The sequence below is a fragment of the Lissotriton vulgaris genome, chromosome 4_1 (genome assembly GCF_964263255.1).
Source record: "Lissotriton vulgaris chromosome 4_1, aLisVul1.2, whole genome shotgun sequence".
NCBI lineage: Eukaryota > Metazoa > Chordata > Amphibia > Caudata > Salamandridae > Lissotriton > Lissotriton vulgaris.
This window is the reverse complement of record NC_141691.1, coordinates 1,989,375,941-1,989,394,657: the sequence shown is the minus strand read 5'-3', so window position 1 is coordinate 1,989,394,657 and position 18,717 is coordinate 1,989,375,941. Positions and strand designations below refer to the sequence as shown.

At 47.8% G+C, this 18,717-nt stretch overlaps 1 protein-coding gene across 2 annotated transcripts in view; it reads right to left on the bottom strand.

Annotated features, from left to right (window-relative positions):
• Positions 1–18,717, bottom strand: part of LOC147724807 (ubiquitin carboxyl-terminal hydrolase CYLD-like) — a 481,074-nt gene that overhangs the window by 282,108 nt on the left and 180,249 nt on the right. For both annotated transcript variants that reach the window (XM_086966313.1, XM_086966314.1), the window contains exon 3: positions 673–939. In XM_086966313.1, the coding sequence (XP_086822439.1) occupies positions 673–939 (267 nt within the window). The remainder of the gene's footprint in view (positions 1–672; positions 940–18,717) is intronic.

Sequence of the window (18,717 nt, the reverse complement as noted above, 5' to 3'; positions counted from 1 at the left end):
GCATTTCCTGGCTGTAGGCATATCTCTGAAACGTCTTACAAATGTGACACTGGTGTGGCAGCGCATCCGCCTTCGGAATGGTTGATCCTTCGCACTGTGGGCAATGGCCAGCCATATGATTTTGAGAAGCATCCACAATTTATTTAACATCAGGTTAAAAAGAGAGGCAGTCCATAGCAGTACAACGAATTCATTGTACACTGCCTCAGGTCATGTATGTGACTCAACCATAACAATATACCTGCCCTCACTAACTGTGCTGTATTTGAAAAAGAAAGTAAAGGCAGAACAGCGGGAACATACATTTGAAAACAACAGCGCGTGTTCACTTTAGAGTAACTTGACTACCTTCAGGGAAGTGTCTATGATGATGACTATTGCAACAGTTTTGACACTACCTCACACTGACAATCGAGGCATGCAGTCACAAACATGCAAGTTTCTAGCTGCATAATCTTTCCAACATCGGACCTAGGAATGCTCCCACAAAAAATTGTGCTATGCCCAATTTCTCAAGTACGCTGAATGATCATTTATTCTCATGGCTCAAAAAATCTTCTAAAAAAACCATTAGTACCTTTTATGTATTTTCGCCTCCCCTCATCACTCTTTCCTAGGAAGTTAGGATAGTGCTGTGTATATGTGTGGCATGGAACCAATGACGCAACTTACCAGATGCACACAAACCACTCTCCCAAAGGAATCGTGTTCTAGACTCTCAACCGTTCCATACTTCAGTCCATCATCATCGTAGAACCCAACTGTGTCGCCACGCTTTACTGGTGCAGCATCATGTTCTTTTGTATCTTCTGTGGGCTTCTGGTCTGTGAGGAAGTTTATCTTGCTAATGGGTAGGAAAAGTCCACAATTCTGCTTGCAGACGAATCGACGGGTATTGTTGTAAGTGCCATCATTTTTCCCTTTTTCTTCGCCATCACCCTGTAAATGTGACAAAAGTACATTATTTGCACTTTCTCCCCATTAGAATATGATATAGTGAATTCCTATTTGGTTTTTTTCTACACCTCGTCACTTTGAAAAAGTTTATATTCTTTATCTCTTTGTGCAAAAATACACCAGTGATCACACTGTAAGAAAAACAACAAACAAAACAACAAAAAAACAACAAATTGGCATACTAGCCCATTAATTTTGATTAACTCAATTGCTTCCCATTTTTTCAAATCACCTGGGATCTAGGGACTAAAAGTATTAGAGGGAAGGTGGACAAGGAAGAGTCACATCAGAGAAATAAGATATTTCCAATGACCAGGGTACAAGGAACTGGGCCAGTCCTAAACACACAATTTAGAGTCTTAATTCTCTACCTCCACAAAGGAAACGTTATTTCACTGTAAATCATGTTAAGATATGTTCTCAGCAACTTCACATTTCCAGTCCGGCGTTTTCATTTACCATATAAGTGAATCTGGAGATAATGTGTCTGTTTGCATGAACTGATCAATTTGAATGAGCAAATTTGAGAACAAGGATTTGTTAAAGAAAATATGTGGGTGTGCACACAGAAAGATTTAGATGGTTGGCTGGAGACTAGTACAGGGAAAGACCCTGTGTTGTCTGAGGGATGGGAAATAAACAGATTTGCCTGTTGTCTCTTCTCTTTACAATAATTTACTACTGAAAAACATGGTTGATTATAGCATCAAGATAGGATATTATAATACATATGGCAGAATTATATATAGATCACATGTTAGTATATTTAAAAGACGACCCATAACAAATTTGGAATTGAATCAGACTTACTGATTAACTGGTACAAGTCTACCTTGTTCCTGATAGAGAGGCTAGAATCCACAAATTGTGAAGAGATACCTGAGCTGGAACTATCCTGGGAATTCCAATCATGCACATACTTAGGCATTCAGATATGTCACACTGAGGAAAGGTTAAAGAAGGAACATATTGGCAGAATGTCAGCTTGACTTAAGAGATCCATAGTGTCTTGGATCACATTATCTTACTGGCCGATTACTGTGACCGAGATGGTGATGCCACACCGCTACTTGTATATTTTTCAAGGATGTAAGGGGATATACCAGAATAATATCTTAAGAATTAGAGAACTTTCTTAGGTGACTAGGTTTGGAAGGAGTGCATAGGTCATGTGGATTGATGAGTTGAAGTATTCATTTGAAACTCGCATTCCTAAAAGTTTGAGCTATTGAAATTGCATTATTATGTGCTACGCCAATAGTTCGAACTTTCAGTATTGCGAGACCTATTGTATTGTAAATGCTTTATTTGTATTTAGTTTTATATATTGTACAGAAGCTTATCTACTGTGCAATGTATAAAAACGTTAGCAAGCCAATAGATTTTGCACAGGCCAAACCTATTGGCTTTGCCAGTGCTTTCTACAAAAACACTTCGAACGTCATGTTTCTGCATGCATGATGTGGGGCAGATGACCTAGAGAAGTTGTGTCACCCTGAGCTATTCATTTTTTCTGGTCTGCCTTAAGTTTTCCTCCAGTGAAATAGAGGATATGTGGTCCCACCGCTGGTGCACCACATTTTGACAGATGTTCAATAGGAGCTTACACTCTACTTCCACGGCGCAGACCCAGGGTTGAGATTTATAGGACATGGCACAAAAGAGAAGGCAAATGTGGCTCCAGGTGCAACAGCAAGTGAACAGTGAGGCACATGAACACAGCCAAGGATCCTCACATTTGCACAAATCCTGCTGATTGGCCAGGGCCTAAGACCTCTAAGCCGATCTGAATCTCCTTGTTGCCCAAACAAGCAACCGCAATGCAATAGGTCTCGCATTTGCGAACGTTTGAGCTATTGGCTTTGCAAATGACAATGCATTTTATTGATGTGTTTTGAAAACCTGCGAAGGTGCGCTTTGTACATACAGTCCTTGCTTACGAGATGCAAAGCTGACAATAACTGTGCCTCTTTTACTGCCAGCCTTGCTTCTCGTAAGCAAGAACTCGAAGTACAAAGTGCGCATTTACGCACCGCTTCCAGCTTTTCAAACTGCATAAATAATAGGCACTGTCATTTACAATGCCAATAGCTCAAACTCTCAGAAATGCGAGACCTTCTGCATCGCAAATGCTTGTTTTTTTGTAGTTATAGGGAGATTAAGTGATTTGCCCAGAACCACAGGATGTTGAGGGGGCGCCGGGACTCAATCCCAGTTTTCTAGTTCAAAAGTTGGCAGTTCTGGTTTCACCACATACTCGCCATATTGATTAAGTATTTCTTATACCACTGGTAAGTATTGTAAATTTAAAACAGTCAATGCAATTTCCAACTCAGGTGCATTGGTGACCAATCATTCTTTAGCTCATGGCCATTTCTACTCAGGGTACATCAAATCAAATCACTTTATTCGGTAACTGATAAAGTTGGCCATAAAAGTGCATGTACAAGAATCGATACAAATTTAAAATTCCAGTTCCTTATAAGAACATTATAAAAATCATTACAAAATAGATTTGCGATATTTAAAAACATATTTTAAAAATGCAGATACAGAAGCAATAATACATTTGTTGTCTAGTGATTGCAGAAAACGAAATGCTAAGTGCCATTGTCTCAAACCCGATCTTTTTAAAACTGGTATAATCCACGTTCTTCTTGGGTTTGAATAAAATTTGCAGAAAAACATATGTATTGTCGATTGGGTCAAGACATCATCGCATGGACATTTGCCCAAGACTCTTGACGAGTCATTTGGTACAGAATAACTTAAAGTTCTATATAAAATGTTCAATCTAAACCGGGATAACAGAAACCTATCATAATCATTAGTTGTCAATGCGATATACGATTGTATAGCAGTAGGTGTTTGGGTCATATGATATGTTTGAACTGTAGGCTTCTTTAGTTCTAAAGTGTACAGCTCGCTTTAAGATCTTACCTGGAAACAGTACTCAGTGTTTGTGTATCTTTATAATATTCAGGACGGCCTAGTTTAGTCAGGAATATTCTTACGTATTCTAGCCATCTTATCCGACTTACTCCGTCCAAGGCATCTGTTCGTATGTGGCGGTTAAAACCCGTCTCCTCTGAGGTCCAGACCTTATGCCACAGGAGGATTGGTTGGATCTTAATTAAGTCCTCCAGGTAGGGCATGCCCAGTTCTTGGTGGCGTATATAGTTTGATGTGCTGTCTGGGACAGCCAGGAGCAACCTGAGAAACTTGTTTTCGGCAGATTGCATTGTGTTTACCCCTGCCTAGCCCAATATTTCTGCTCCGTAAGTGGCAATAGCCACGCTTTTAGCTCTGTAAATCTGTAGCATTTCGGGAGAGGAGCGTCTACCTAATTCTTTGCTAAAATTTTGCAGAGCCATCAATGATTTAATAAATAATAGTCTTCTGGCCTTAATCGCCTGGGACCAGGACCCTGAATGGTCGAATAAAATTCCTAGATAGGAAAAGGTTAGTGCACAGTCTATTGGCTTGGATTGTATAAAAAGGGTTTTAGTCTTCGAGCAGTTAACGGTAAGCCCCAATCCTGACAAAGTTGACAAACGGATTGACAACATTCTGCAATCCGTCCAAGGCATCTGTTAGTATGTGGCGGTTAAAACCAGTCTCATCTGAGGTCCAGACTATGTCACAAGAGGATTGGTTGGATCTTAATTAAGTCCTCCAGGTAGGGCATGCCCAGTTCTTGGTGGCGTATATAGTTTGATGTGCTGTCTGGGACAGCCAGGAGCAACCTGAGAAACTTGTGGTCAAATACAATTCCTAGAAAGGAAAAGTTTATTGCACTGTCCATTGGCTTGGAGTGTTTAAAAAGGGATTTAGTCTTTGAGCAGTTAATGGTAAGCCCCAATCCTGACAAAGTTGACAAACGGATTGACACCATTCTGCAATGCAATCGGAGTGCGGGCCATGAGGACCGTATCGTCCGCATACATAAATCCTGGGATAGGTCGGGTCGATGCAACTGGTAAATCCTTGCACTCCTTGACCAGAGCGGTTTCTAAGTTGTTTATATATACGGAGAAGAGAAACGGGGCTAAAATGCACCCTTATCTTACTCCCCTCGTTACTTTGAAGTGCTTAGACTCACCCCCCCCTTCCGTACCAAACCCTGGCCCTTGCCCCTAGGTATAGCTGCCTTAAAAAAGTGACTATTAGCAAATCTGCTCCCATTTCCTCTAGAACTGACCAAAGCTTCTCTTGGTTGACCCAATCAAATGCGGCTATTAAGTCGACAAATGTTCGGTATAAATTTTCCCTTTTGGCCTTTGTGTTCTAGTCTATAACAATGTGAAAGTTTGGGCCCTGTTCTATTGTGCCCAAGCCTTTTTGGAAGCCGTATTGGAGATCGCTTAATATTGACTTCTCTTCCACCTATAGCTGTAACCTATTTAGCAGGACTCGTCCCACGATCTTAACTGTGTAGTCCAGCAAAGATATTGGGCGGTAACAGGCTGGGCATGCCCTGTCGCCTTTTTTAAAGATAGGCACTATTATGCAGTCAAACCATGTTGGTAGGAAGCCTTGTGGGCACATGCAGTGGGCCCCAGAGGTCTACATTAAATTAAAAAAGATCTACAGGGATCCCATCAGGCTCCGCAGCCTTCCCCCCCCCCCCTGACTTGAATTTATAGCAGAATTTACCTCACTGTGGGTAAGTTTCTAGAGGTTAAAGGGTGGTCGATTTCTACCTCAGTTGCCAAATTATCCTGTTCTTGTTGGATCGAATTTCCCAATAGACTTGAATAATGTGCGATCCATTCGTGCACGCTCTATTGTGGCGTTATCATTTCCAGCCCGGAAAGGGGCATTAACAGCCTTCTATAAGGCTGATGAATCACGGTTAACTGATGCATTGTGTAAGGCCTGCCAAGCCTCCAACTTTAAGGCAGACTTTCTTGCCTTTAAAGCCCTCTTGTATTCATATCTTGCCTTTCTAATGTTTTCTTGATCTGTCACATTGGCGTGGAGTGCTTTTTTTAAGATTGGTATGGGCCTGTGTGCACTTATTGTTGAACCACCCTTGTTTAGTGTTTCTGTTCTTTCTTCTTTTTACATGTAGGGTATCTCTGACAAAGTTAGAAATGTCTAAAAAAAAGTTACGATTTCTTGATGTGATGAGTTCTCATTAAAGCAGATCGAAAGCTCTTTAGAGCATCCTTTCACAACTTTTCCCATGAAGGACCCTGGATCCACTTTTGCCCATTTAAGTGCATAAACATTTTGTCTAGTCTACTCAGGGTACATGATAGATAGTCATTTCCGGCTTTGAATCTAACAAATAATAACTGCAGTTATGAGCAAATTTTTAAAATAGGGTCAGCCCCAACTGCATATTTTCCCGATGACTGTTAGATCTGGGGGTCTCTAGTTGGCAGAGGTAAGTACCTTAGACCAAGTAGGGACCCTTGCTTCTAGTCAGGGTGAAGGAATACACACAGTAGATAACCTCCGCTCTCCTCTAGGTAGCTTGGCGCGAGCAGGCAGGCTTATTACCAAGGCAATGTGTATAATATTTGCACTGAACACAACAATAATCCCCAATCCACCACAAACTGAGAACACACAGGTAAGTATATTTTATAAAAATATATATAACTTTATCTGGTTGCAGCAATGTAAATAAGGCAGTTGCACGATAATCACTTTAGTATAGAAATGATGCACTTAATCTTAATTGGTGGTACTTAATTTCAGGAAGTTCTCATGTGAACAAGTGTCTCCAGTCTCTTAAATCAGCAAAAAGATATGCCACTGATTTACGATTAAAACGCTCTTAAAACGAGCAGTCCAAACAATGCCAGCTTTAAAAAATGTGCCACAATGAGCCCCTGGCGTCAGGGACTCCAAGCGCTTTAAGCGCGTCTCACCCGGATGCTTGGGGGGGGGGGGGGGAGGGGGGGGATTTCCTTCCCCGTGCTCGCTGTGACTTTGGGCCCCCAGGCGCACCTCGCGGGTGAACGCTCAATAGCGCTCCAGCCCGGCCGGTCTCAGGACGCTCTCCGCCCGCTCTTGGTCCTTCAGAGAGCAGCGGGGAGCAGAGACGGCAGGCCGGGGGCTGGAGCACTCGGTAAGATCCCTCAGAGAGGTCAGGTCAGTCTTCCCCGGGCCCGGCGGTGATCTCGGCGAATTCTCTCGGCTTCTCGGCAGCTTCAGTCGAGGCAGCCAATCCCGTTGCGGCGTTCCAGACGAGCCCCTCTAAGCACGAGGCCGCCAACCAATGGCAGCGCGGCCTCGCCGATGACGCTTCCGCTGATCAGCCAATCCCGTCGCGGCTCTGGTGAGGGGGCTCGGCTCCCTCACCCAATTAGAGCGCGGCGGGCTCGATCTTTAGGACACAGCCACCGGGATGATACGGGCACTTTTCACTGGGGTTACTGACCCCGGGCTGCGACGGTGACACGGCCAGCAATTGTTTTTCAGCGCTCCTTGCGCCGAGGAGACCCACAAGCTCAGATCTTCGCCCCACACGTGTCTATGTACACGGCGACCTCGGCCACAGGGTAGGCTGGTTCAGCGCGGCGCCCTCACTCGGATTAGAGAGCAGCCAGTGCGCTACACAGCCCCACACAGTGTCTCACGATCTTTGCACTGCACAGCAGCTTCAGGGGGCGCAGCAGAATCTTGTGGTCCTTGGGCAACCTCTATGTTCCTGGGTTGCAGACAGGGAGCCAGCTCTTCTCAGGCCCTTGGAGATTCAGGTTGCAGACACAGCAAAGTCTTAGCAGTTTCAAGCAGGCAGGGTCACAGCTCACAGCAAAGTCCCTTTCTTCTCCTCTCCTTCAGTTGGATAGCAGGATAGGTCAGCCCTTAAAGCACACAGCAAGGCAATCTTCCATCAGCTCCTTCAGCAGTCCTTCTTCTGGCAGAGGTTCCTCTTGATTGTAGAATCTGATCTTCTGTAGTCAGGGGTCCTTCTCTTATACCCCAAAAAGGCTTTGAAGTCCTTTGAAGTCTTTTGAAGTCTTTGTGCAAAAGGGGGCCCTGAGCCCGGTCCAAACCAGTTCTGGGTGTTGCTGGGGGTCTGGGGTGTTTCTGGTTTCCTTCTTCCTCCCAGTCCCAGGGACAGAGGTGACAGTCGCCCAGCAGGAGGTGGAGCCAGCTTTGAGGTTAGGCAGGCACAGCCCTTCACTATCAGATGCTATCTCCTCCCACTTCCCTGGCAGCAGATGCTGCCTTTCATCCACAGGGCTGGCTCAGATAACCCCCTGGGGCTCTGCAGACCCTGTCATCCTCAACCCAGACAGTCAATCCACAAACAGTCCCAGGCACACAGAAAGGTTTAGACAAGAGAACAGCCATTTTCTAAAAGTACTATTCTCAAACACAGAATTTAAAAACAACCTTTACTAAAAGATGTGTTATTAAATTCTGAGTTCAGGGATATCATTCACTTATGTCCCATCTTGTTCCTAGGGGAAGATAGGCTGGGATCCAATGGGACCAGCCTCCCCATGTTATTCTATGGAGCAAGATAGCCTTACAGCAATGAGCACACAAAATGGCTGCTGCTCACTACCAGAGCATGTTACCTGCACTAGTACATGCTCTACCTTATCCATGCACTGCACCCTGCCCAGGGGGGTACCTTGAGCCTTCCATAGGGGTGACTGGTGTGCACAGACAGGGAAGGGTTAGGCCCAGCCAGTGGGGACACTGGCCAGGCGGACATGGCAGTTCACTGACTGCACACAGGCCCTACGCTGGCAGGCCTGAGACATCATTTTAGGGCTACTCATGTGGGTGGCGCAATCTGCGCTGCAGGCCCACTAGTAGCATCTGTCATCACCAGCCCTGGCACACACAGTGCACTTTACTAGGGACTTCATGGTGATACAAATATGCCCATCAGGTATACCCAATCAATATGACAATTTACAGAGGAAGCACTAACCCTCTGACACTGATCAGCAGTGGCAGAGGGTCCAAAGCATCTAAACCAGCAAAAACGAAATTCAGCACAGCATCAAAAATACATGAGTCAGAGGCAAAAAGATGGGGGAAAACCATGCCAAGGATGTCAGATCTAACACGTGTCCCCTCCAGCTGAAAGTGGGGAGAACTACCCAACCTCTTGGGAGTCCTCATCACTAAGGCGGAAGAATCTGGACAGACCATCAGCATTGGCGTGTTCTGTACCAGGGCGGTGCTCCACCGTGAAGTCCATCCCCTCTAGGGAAATGGACCACAGTTTTGGATTCTCACCCCTCATATGCATTAACCATCTGAGGGGCCTGTGGTCGGTCTGAACACGGAAGTGAGTCCCAAACAGGTAGGGCCTCAGCTTCTTCAGAGCCCAGACCACAGCGAAAGCTTCCCTTTCGATTGCACTCCATCTCTGTTCCCTGGGGAGTAGCCTCCTACTAATGAAAGCCACTGGTTGGTCTTCGCCCTCCTCATTGATCTGTGAGAGTACTGCTCCCACGCCTTGCTCTGAAGCGTCAGTTTGCACAATGAACTCACTTGAAAAGTCAGGTGCCTTAAGCACCAGTGCTGTGCACATGGCAGTTTTGAGGGTGCAGTTTGACAGGCCTCAGTCCAATTCACTTTCCTGGGCTGATTTCTAGATGTCAGCTCTGTCAAAGGGGCTACAATGGTGCCATAACCTTTGACAAACCGTCTGTAATACCCGGTGAGACCTAAAAAGGCTCTCACCTCAGTCTGGGTCTTGGGGGGTTCCCAAGCCAGAATGGTATCAATCTTCGCCTGTAGGGGCGCCACCTGGCCGCTCCCCACCTGGTGTCCCAAGTACACCACAGATCCCTGCCCTATCTGGCACTTACTGGCCTTGATAGTGAGGCCTGCCTTCTGCAGAGCCTTCAACACTGCGCAGAGGTGTTGCAAGTGTTCCTCCCAAGTGGAGCTGAACACAGCAATGTCATCTAGGTATGCTGCGCTGAATTCCTCCAGCCCTGCTAATACCTGGTTGACCAGTCTCTGGAATGTGGCAGGGGCATTTTTCAACCCAAAGGGCATGACACGAAACTGGAAGTGTCCCTCTGGCGTTGAAAATGCTGATCTTTCCTTGGCCCCCTCAGTTAAGGCAATCTGCCAGTAACCTGAAGTCAAATCAAAGGTGCTCAGGTACCGGGCAGCTCCCAACCGATCCACCAGCTCATCAGCTCTGGGGATGGGGTGCGCGTCAGTCTTGGTGACCGCATTGAGCCCACAGTAGTCCACGCAGAAACGGAGTTCTGGGGGGCCACCAGGTGTAGCAACTTTCTTAGGCACTAAGACCACTGGGCTAGCCCTGGGGCTGCTGGAGGGCTCAATTACCCCTAGCGCTAACATCTTAGAAACTTCTTCTTTGATGCTAGCCCTGATCTTGTCAGCCACTCTGTAAAACTTCTGTTTCACAGGCAGGTTGTCACAGGTGTCCACATCGTGGACGCACCAGCTGGTAACACCTGGGGTCAGGGAGAATAGGGGGCGAACTGACCCAAGACTTGGCGACAGTCCTGCTGCTGCTCTGGGGTCAGGGTGGGTGAGAGTATCACCCCATCCACTGACCCATCTTGCTCCTTGGTTGCCAGGAGGTCAGGGAGAGGATCACTATCCTCCTCCGCTCCTGCATCTGTAGCCATGAGCAAAGTCACTGCTGACCTCTCAAAGTGGGGTTTGAGGCGGTTTACATGCAACACTCTCAGGAGCTGCCTGGGAGTCTTCAGGTTAACCAAGTAGGTAACCTCGCTCTTGCGCTCCACCACCTCATATGGCCCAGACCACTTGTCACGGAGCGCACAAGGCTCCACTGGCTCCATCACCCACACTTTCTGCCCAGGTTGGAACTCCACAAGAGAGGTGTTCTGATCATGCAATCTCTTCATTTCCTCCTGGCTAGCCTCCAGGTTCTCTTGAGCGAGCTTCCTGAAGCGCTTGGTCTGGTTGCGGATGGTCAGCACATAGCTGAACACATCCTGAGGGGTTTTCCCACGGGATTTCTCCCATCCCTCCTTCACCAGAGTGAGAGGCCCTCTGACAGGGTGGCCATACAGCAACTCAAAGGGGCTGAACCCTAAGGATTTCTGAGGCACCTCCCTGTATGCGAATAACAGGCATGGTAACAAGACGTCCCACTTCCGCCTCATGGGCTCCGCTAGGCCCATAATCATGCCCTTCAGGGTGCGGTTGAATCTTTCAACCAACCCATTTCCTTGAGGATGGTAAGGTGTGGTGAACTTATATGTCACTCCACACACCTCCCACAGAAACTTCATGTACCTAGAGATGAAGTTTGTACCCCTGTCAGAAACCACCTCTCTGGGGAACCCCACACGGGAAAAGATCCCCATTAAGGCACGGCCCACCACAGGGGCTGTGACTGTCCTGAGAGGGACTGCTTCCGGGTACTGGGTGGCATGGTCCACCAAGACCAGGATAAACCTGTTGCCTAAGGCTGTCTTGGGGTCCAAGGGCCCCACGATGTTAATGCCCCCCCTTTCTAAAGGGATGCTCACCACAGGAAAGGGTTGGAGGGGTGCCACTCACTTTCCTCCGCTCTTCCCACTGGCCTGACAAGTTTGGCAAGACTTACAAAAGGCAGCAACGTGTTTCTTCATCTGGGGCCAGTAGAAGTGGGTGACAAGCCTGTAATAGGTCTTGTCTTGCCCCAGATGTCCTGCGAGAGGCACGTCATGAGCCAGACCCAGTAGGAAGTTCCTGAAGCGCTCGGGTACCACCAGCACACGGGCTGCACCGGGCTCAGAAAACTTAGGCTCACTATAAAGTAAGTCATCCTCCCAGTAGATCAAATGTTCCTTGGACCCCAGGCCTGCTGCCTGGTCTGCAGCCTGCTGCCGCACACAATGAGGGAAGGGCACTCCTTTTGAGCTTGGCAGAATTCCTCCCTGGAGGGACCACCATCTTGCTGCCACTGGGACAGGTCAGGCAATTCCCCTAGTTCGGCCACCTGTTCCCCTGTAGGTTCCAGGGCATCCCCCTCAGGTTATGCTTCCTCCTGGACCGTGGGAACAGTGGGGGCTGGTTTCCCGCGCCCTCTGCCCCTTCCTCTCTTGACAGGTCCCTGGGCCATTGTTCCAGGCTCCAGTTCTGCTAATTCACCCTTACTGGCTGCCATTGCACGTGTGGTCACACAGATCCACGCAGGCAAGCCCAACATTTCCAAGTGAGTCCTGTGCTCTACATCCTTCCATGGAGAGCTCTCCAGGTCATTACCTAATAGACAATCTACAGGCAAGGCATCACTTACAACAACTTCCAATATACCGGAGACTCCTCCCCATTCAAATGGAACACGTGCCAACTTGCAGAGGAGCACTGAACTGTCAGCTGCCACCACAGGACGGAGTACATTGGGAATGATCTGCTCTTCAGACACCCATTGACACCTGACAGATGTCACACTGGCCCCTGTGTCTCTCAGAGCTTCTATCTCTTTTCCATTGATGGTCACCTTCTGCCCATATTTCTTAGTGTTTAAGGGAAGCAAGGTTTCCTGGGCCATCTCTTGGTCTCCTAAAGAGACAAGGGTCATCACTGCTAACCCCTCCTCCCCACTAGAAATCAAATCCCCTCCCAAAACTACACTGGCTAACGCCGGCGTTGGAGCACCAATGGGTGCTGGAGGTTTCTTTGGACATTTGGGGGCAATGTGCCCCACCTCCCCACATGTAAAGCAAATAGGCGGGGCCTGTTGTCCTGTTTGCCTTTACGGGGCCAGGACTTCTTAGACTTGGGGGGCTGAGACACTTTCTCCTGGGAACTATTTTGGGGCCCTTTAGAAGACTCCTTTTGATTACCCGTGTCCCCCCCACTCTTCTGCTGGGGACCCTGTCCACCCTTGGCTGGGGTACTTAACACCCCCTTGTGGACCCTGGTGCTAGTCCAGCGGTCCGCCTCTTTAGCAAGCTCACTGGGATCATTTAACTTGCTATCTTCTAGATGCTGGCGCAGCTCTGGAACACATAAACTACTTAAGTGCTCCCAACTAATCAAGTGACACAACCCCAAATAATCAGTAACTTTGCTGCCCTTTATCCAACCTTCCAGTGCACGTGTGTACATACTCACACACTCCACCCAAGTACTTGAATCAAGCTTCTTGAAGTTCCTAAACTTCTGGCGGTACTGTTCTGCAGTGAGCCCATACCTGAGGCACAAAGCCTCCTTCATGGAGGGGTAGGATAAAGTACCTGTTGCTTCTAAGGGTGCCAAGACATCCCTCCCAGAGGCCTCAAAGTGCTTCCATAAACCTGACCCCCAACTTCTCTCAGGCACTTCATTCATCTTTAGGGCTAGTTCATACGCTCTAAACCATGCATAAATATCCTCACCCCTCTGATAATTCTGTACCAGATCCTTTGGTATGTATACCTTACCCGTCTGTACTGGTTGTGCGCTGCCACCATTAGAGCTGGACCCCCCTTGTTTTTCTTTGATGTCCAGCTCCCTCATGTTCCTCTCATGAGCCAATTGGAGTTTCTTCTCCTCCAAAGCGAGAGCATGTCTTCTCTCTTCCGCCGCCTTCTCAGTTTCAAGGCGTAGTCTCCTCTCCTCTGCTTGGGCCTTGAGTTTAAAAAGCTCAATCTCATGAGCCCTAGCTCTCTGATTATCCTCCAGCTCCTCTGGAGAAATAACCCTACTGGAGTGGTTGCTGCCAACCTTAGATGCTGACCGCACTGGCAAATCACTGAGCAAAAAAGCATTCTCCTGTGTTCCTTCCACTTCGGTAGCTTCTTCTGAGACATGTTTGGCCTCCCACCAGGCCCTTAGAGCTTTCTGTAGCTCTTCCTTGTTTGCGCTGCCCTTCACTGGGCATCCAAGCTGTTTGCAGAATTGCTTCAGGAGATCCTTTCTGTAGTTGTACAACTCCTGAATTTCGAATTCCACCTCCAATTCTACTCTCACGCTTGCCGCTTTCAAAGACATGATGCTTCCTAACCTTTTCAACAAAAAGGTTTCACCAAAAAGAAAAAAATCTTGTGCAACCTGTGGTGCTAAACTAGACTAGTGATGTACAAGAGATCACTGCAGGTCAAGTGCAATTATTAGTTCAGAATCCGCACCGCTGTCCAACAATGTTAGATCTGGGGGTCTCTAGTTGGCAGAGGTAAGTACCTTAGACCAAGTAGGGACCCTTGCTTCTAGTCAGGGTGAAGGAATACACACAGTAGATAACCTCCGCTCTCCTCTAGGTAGCTTGGCGCGAGCAGGCAGGCTTATCCCCAAGGCAATGTGTATAATATTTGCACTGAACACAACAATAATCCCCAATCCACCACAAACTGAGACCACACAGGTAAGTTGCACGATAATCACTTTAGTATAGAAATGATGCACTTAATCTTAATTGGTGGTACTTAATTTCAGGAAGTTCTCATGTGAACAAGTGTCTCCAGTCTCTTCAATCAGCAAAAAGATATGCCACTGATTTACGATTAAAACGCTCTTAAAACGAGCAGTCCAAACAATGCCAGCTTTAAAAAATGTGCCACAATGAGCCCCTGGCGTCAGGGACTCCAAGCGCTTTAAGCGCGTCTCACCCGGATGCTTGGAGGGGGGGGGGGGGGGGGGGGGGGGGGACTTCCTTCCCCATGCTCGCTGTGACTTTGGGCCCCCAGGCACACGTCGTGGGTGAACGCTCAATAGCGCTCCAGCCCGGCCGGTCTCAGGACGCTCTCCGCCCGCTCTTGGTCCTTCAGAGAGCAGCGGGGAGCAGAGACGGCAGGCCGGGGCTGGAGCACTCGGTAAGATCCCTCGGCGAGGTCAGGTCAGTCTTCCCTGGGCCCGGCGGTGATCTCGGCGAATTCTCTCGGCTCCTCGGCTGCTTCAGTCGAGGCAGCCAATCCCGTCGTGGCGTTCCAGACGAGCCCCTCTAAGCGCGAGGCCGCCAACCAATGGCAGCGCGGCCTCGCCGATGACGCTTCCACTGATCAGCCAATCCCGTCGCGGCTCTGGTGAGGGGGCTCGGCTCCCTCACCCAATCAGAGCGCGACGGGCTCGATCTTTAGGACACAGCCACCGGGATGATACGGGCACTTTTCACGGGGGTTATTGACCCCGGGCTGCGACGGTGACACGGCCAGCAATTGTTTTTCAGCGCTCCTTGCGCTGAGGAGACCCACAAGCTCAGATCTTCGCCCCACACGTGTCTATGTACACGGCGACCTCGGCTACACGGTAGGCTGGTTCAGCGCGGCGCCCTCACTCGGATTAGAGAGCAGCCAGTGTGCTACACAGCCCCACACAGTGTCTCACGATCTTTGCACTGCACAGCAGATTCAGGGGGCGCAGCAGAATCTTGTGGTCCTTGGGCAACCTCTATGTTCCTGGGTTGCAGACAGGGAGCCAGCTCTTCTCAGGCCCTTGGAGATTCAGGTTGCAGACACAGCACCCAGCAAAGTCTTAGCAGTTTCAAGCAGGCAGGGTCACAGCTCACAGCAAAGTCCCTTTCTTCTCCTCTCCTTCAGTTGGATAACAGGATAGGTCAGCCCTTAAAGCACACAGCAAGGCAATCTTCCATCAGCAGTCCTTCTTCTGGCAGAGGTTCCTCTTGATTGTAGTATCTGATCTTCTGTAGTCAGGGGTCTTTCTCTTATACCCCAAAAAGGCTTTGAAGTCCTTTGAAGTCTTTTGAAGTCTTTGTGCAAAAGGGGGCCCTGAGCCCGGTCCAAACCAGTTCTGGGTGTTGCTGGGGGTCTGGGGTGTTTCTGGTTTCCTTCTTCCTCCCAGTCCCAGGGACAGAGGTGACAGTCGCCCAGCAGGAGGTGGAGCCAGCTTTGAGGTTAGGCAGGCACAGCCCTTCACTATCAGATGCTATCTCCTCCCACTTCCCTGGCAGCAGATGCTGCCCTTCATCCACGGGGCTGGCTCAGATAACCCCCTGGGGCTCTGCAGACCCTGTCATCCTCAACCCAGACAGTCAATCCACAAACAGTCCCAGGCACACAGAAAGGTTTAGACAAGAGAACAGCCACTTTCTAAAAGAACTATTCTCAAACACAGAATTTAAAAACAACCTTTACTAAAAGATGTGTTATTAAATTCTGAGTTCAGGGATATCATTCACTTATGTCCCATCTTGTTCCTAGGCGAAGATAGGCTGGGATTCAATGGGACCAGCCTCCCCCATGTTACTCTATGGAGCAAGATAGCCTTACAGCAGTGAGCACACAAAATGGCTGCTGCTCACTACCAGAGCATGTTACCTGCACTAGTACATGCTCTACCTTATCCATGCACTGCACCCTGCCCAGGGGGGTACATTGAGCCTTCCACAGGGGTGACTGGTGTGCACAGACAGGGAAGGGTTAGGCCCAGCCAGTGGGGACACTGGCCAGGCGGACATGGCAGTCCACTGACTGCACACAGGCCCTGCGCTGGCAGGCCTGGGACATCATTTTAGGGCTACTCATGTGGGTGGCGCAATCTGCGCTGCAGGCCCACTAGTAGCATCTGTCATCACCAGCCCTGGCACACACAGTGCACTTTACTAGGGACTTCATGGTGATAAAAATATGCCAATCAGGTATACCCAATCAATATGACAATTTACAGAGGGAGCACTTACCCTCTGACACTGATCAGCAGTGGCAGAGGGTCCAAAGCATCTAAACCAGCAAAAACGAAATCCAGCACAGCATCAAAAATACATGAGTCAGAGGCAAAAAGATGGGGGAAAACCACGCCAAGGATGTCAGGTCTAACAATGACGGAATGTAAAAGAGCTAGAATCGACATGCATCTGCCCCAAAGAGATGTTTGGAATCAACATTTGTCTCACAGTGTTGATTAATAGGAAGGTGTAGTGGCATCATTCAATATGTTGTACCGCACAAGATGCATAAAAGCATTCACTGCCTTCTGCCCTTGTCTGTTAGTTATGCTTCTCCCAGGAGAATACAAACTTATTTTTTTCCCCAAATGACATGGTCTATTTTTCGCAGTTATATTTATTTCATTTTGCAAAGTCATTTCTTTATATACAGCCATCCAATGCGTTCAGTTGCTCTTGGAGGGACGTTTGAGGCTGTATTCAGAAGAATACATTGGGGAGTCGGTGCTTCACACAAGCAGTGACTTTGTGAAGAGGGCTAGATTCAATAAAACCGTTTTAGCACACTGTAACAATTTGTTCTGGATCTAAAGCGAGGAAGTTCTGCACTCGTGCCAGTTTACTTTAATTTGTGGGGAAAAAAGTATTTGTCGAGTGAACCCTCAGAGCATGCTCCTGAAGTAGGGCTGAGTGAACAAGACAGATGACCAATTAACTTAATTGGTTGAAGGGAGGCCTGATGTGAAGCAGGGATTTACTCAAGCCCAGTCTCCAATTTGTACTAGAATTCATGTTGAAAAGGTCTTTCCATCTGTATCCAGCAAATATAATAATCAACAATTAGCCAAACAGTTTTTGTGTCTCGTCTCTGTGTGGTGTATCCTAACTCGGTTCTAGAGGTTGAAATCACGGGGCTCTGGAAAAATAAAAACGCCACAAAACATAAACAACCACTTCCAGTTCACTACACAGCACTGAGAGACATCACAAGGGATTCGATCAGTTTAATTTTTCTTCACATTCAATCACAGATCACGGGGGGAGGGAGTGAAAGTGAAACCGCGGCATACGCGCGTTGTCCTGAAAACACCGCGAGCCGTACATATGAACATCACCTGTCCGGCCTGTGCACATCTCCTGTCCCCCTTCCGAAGCTAAATCGACAACAATAGTTCTCGCCAAAGCGTGCAGCGCATGCGCTGTGTCTCTATTTGTGACCTAAAAATTGAATGAGAGCCTACATCTATGCACAGAGGCTTATTAGATCTGCCTCTACGTGGAATACCATTTCAAGCACAGTGTGCGAGCATCATGTCTTCAACAACAGCCTTAAGTGCAAAGCTCATGTTGGAACTTTATTAGCTTTATAAAGAGGAGTTGTTAGGGAAGTGTCATGTGCTGCTCTTGACTGCTGACGCGAGAATGGTATGTAAATAAATGCGTGGTTGGGTTTCTTCGGGAAATTACTGAAGGAACCACTTCATGACATTTTTAATATGAACATTAAGCACACAAGCCAGCGTGATTTTCCTTTTAAAAAATACATTTTCCTAAACTATAGTAGCTGCTATGTAAATGCAATGTAACCTTGCAGCCTGAAATGTTTTATAGTCTGTGTGTTGCGAGGTTAGACAGCATGGTGAACCAACCATATCCCTACATATAACCCCAGGAATTAATGTTGCTTCAGAGTTAGAAACTACTCACACAGCATAAACACAGCCAGGGCAAAACAATGTGTTGTTACAGTAGAACCAGCAGTATGAAAACTGCAGCAAGGCAACAGGAATTGGGGCGACGGGCAAGCAGTGAGGAAAGAATGCAATAGCGGGGTAGGGGGTTATGGGGACAGGAACGGTGTGGGAAGAGCACACTAATATAGAGTGCTAGATAGCAAATAAAAAGAGGCACAGGGCACTATAGCAATAACAGAAATATTAAACTAAAAGAAAGTTTAAATGCGAAGCGTCCTGCCCAGCTTAATGAGTTTGTGTCATACCGGAGGAAGGGATGAGGTCACCCCTGCCTAAGATACTGGGTACATCTATAAGCACTGACAGGGTAAGGCTTACTCACGTGTGTTGGTTATATGCAGTGGTCACTGATACATCACTGTTGCAAGACTTAGAAAAGGGCCTAAATGTTCCCCATCTTCTAGATAAGGACATGGATGCTGCTTCACTCCATGCACAGGGACACCGTGGGAAAAGGTTTCATTCATGCTAGGAGGGTGG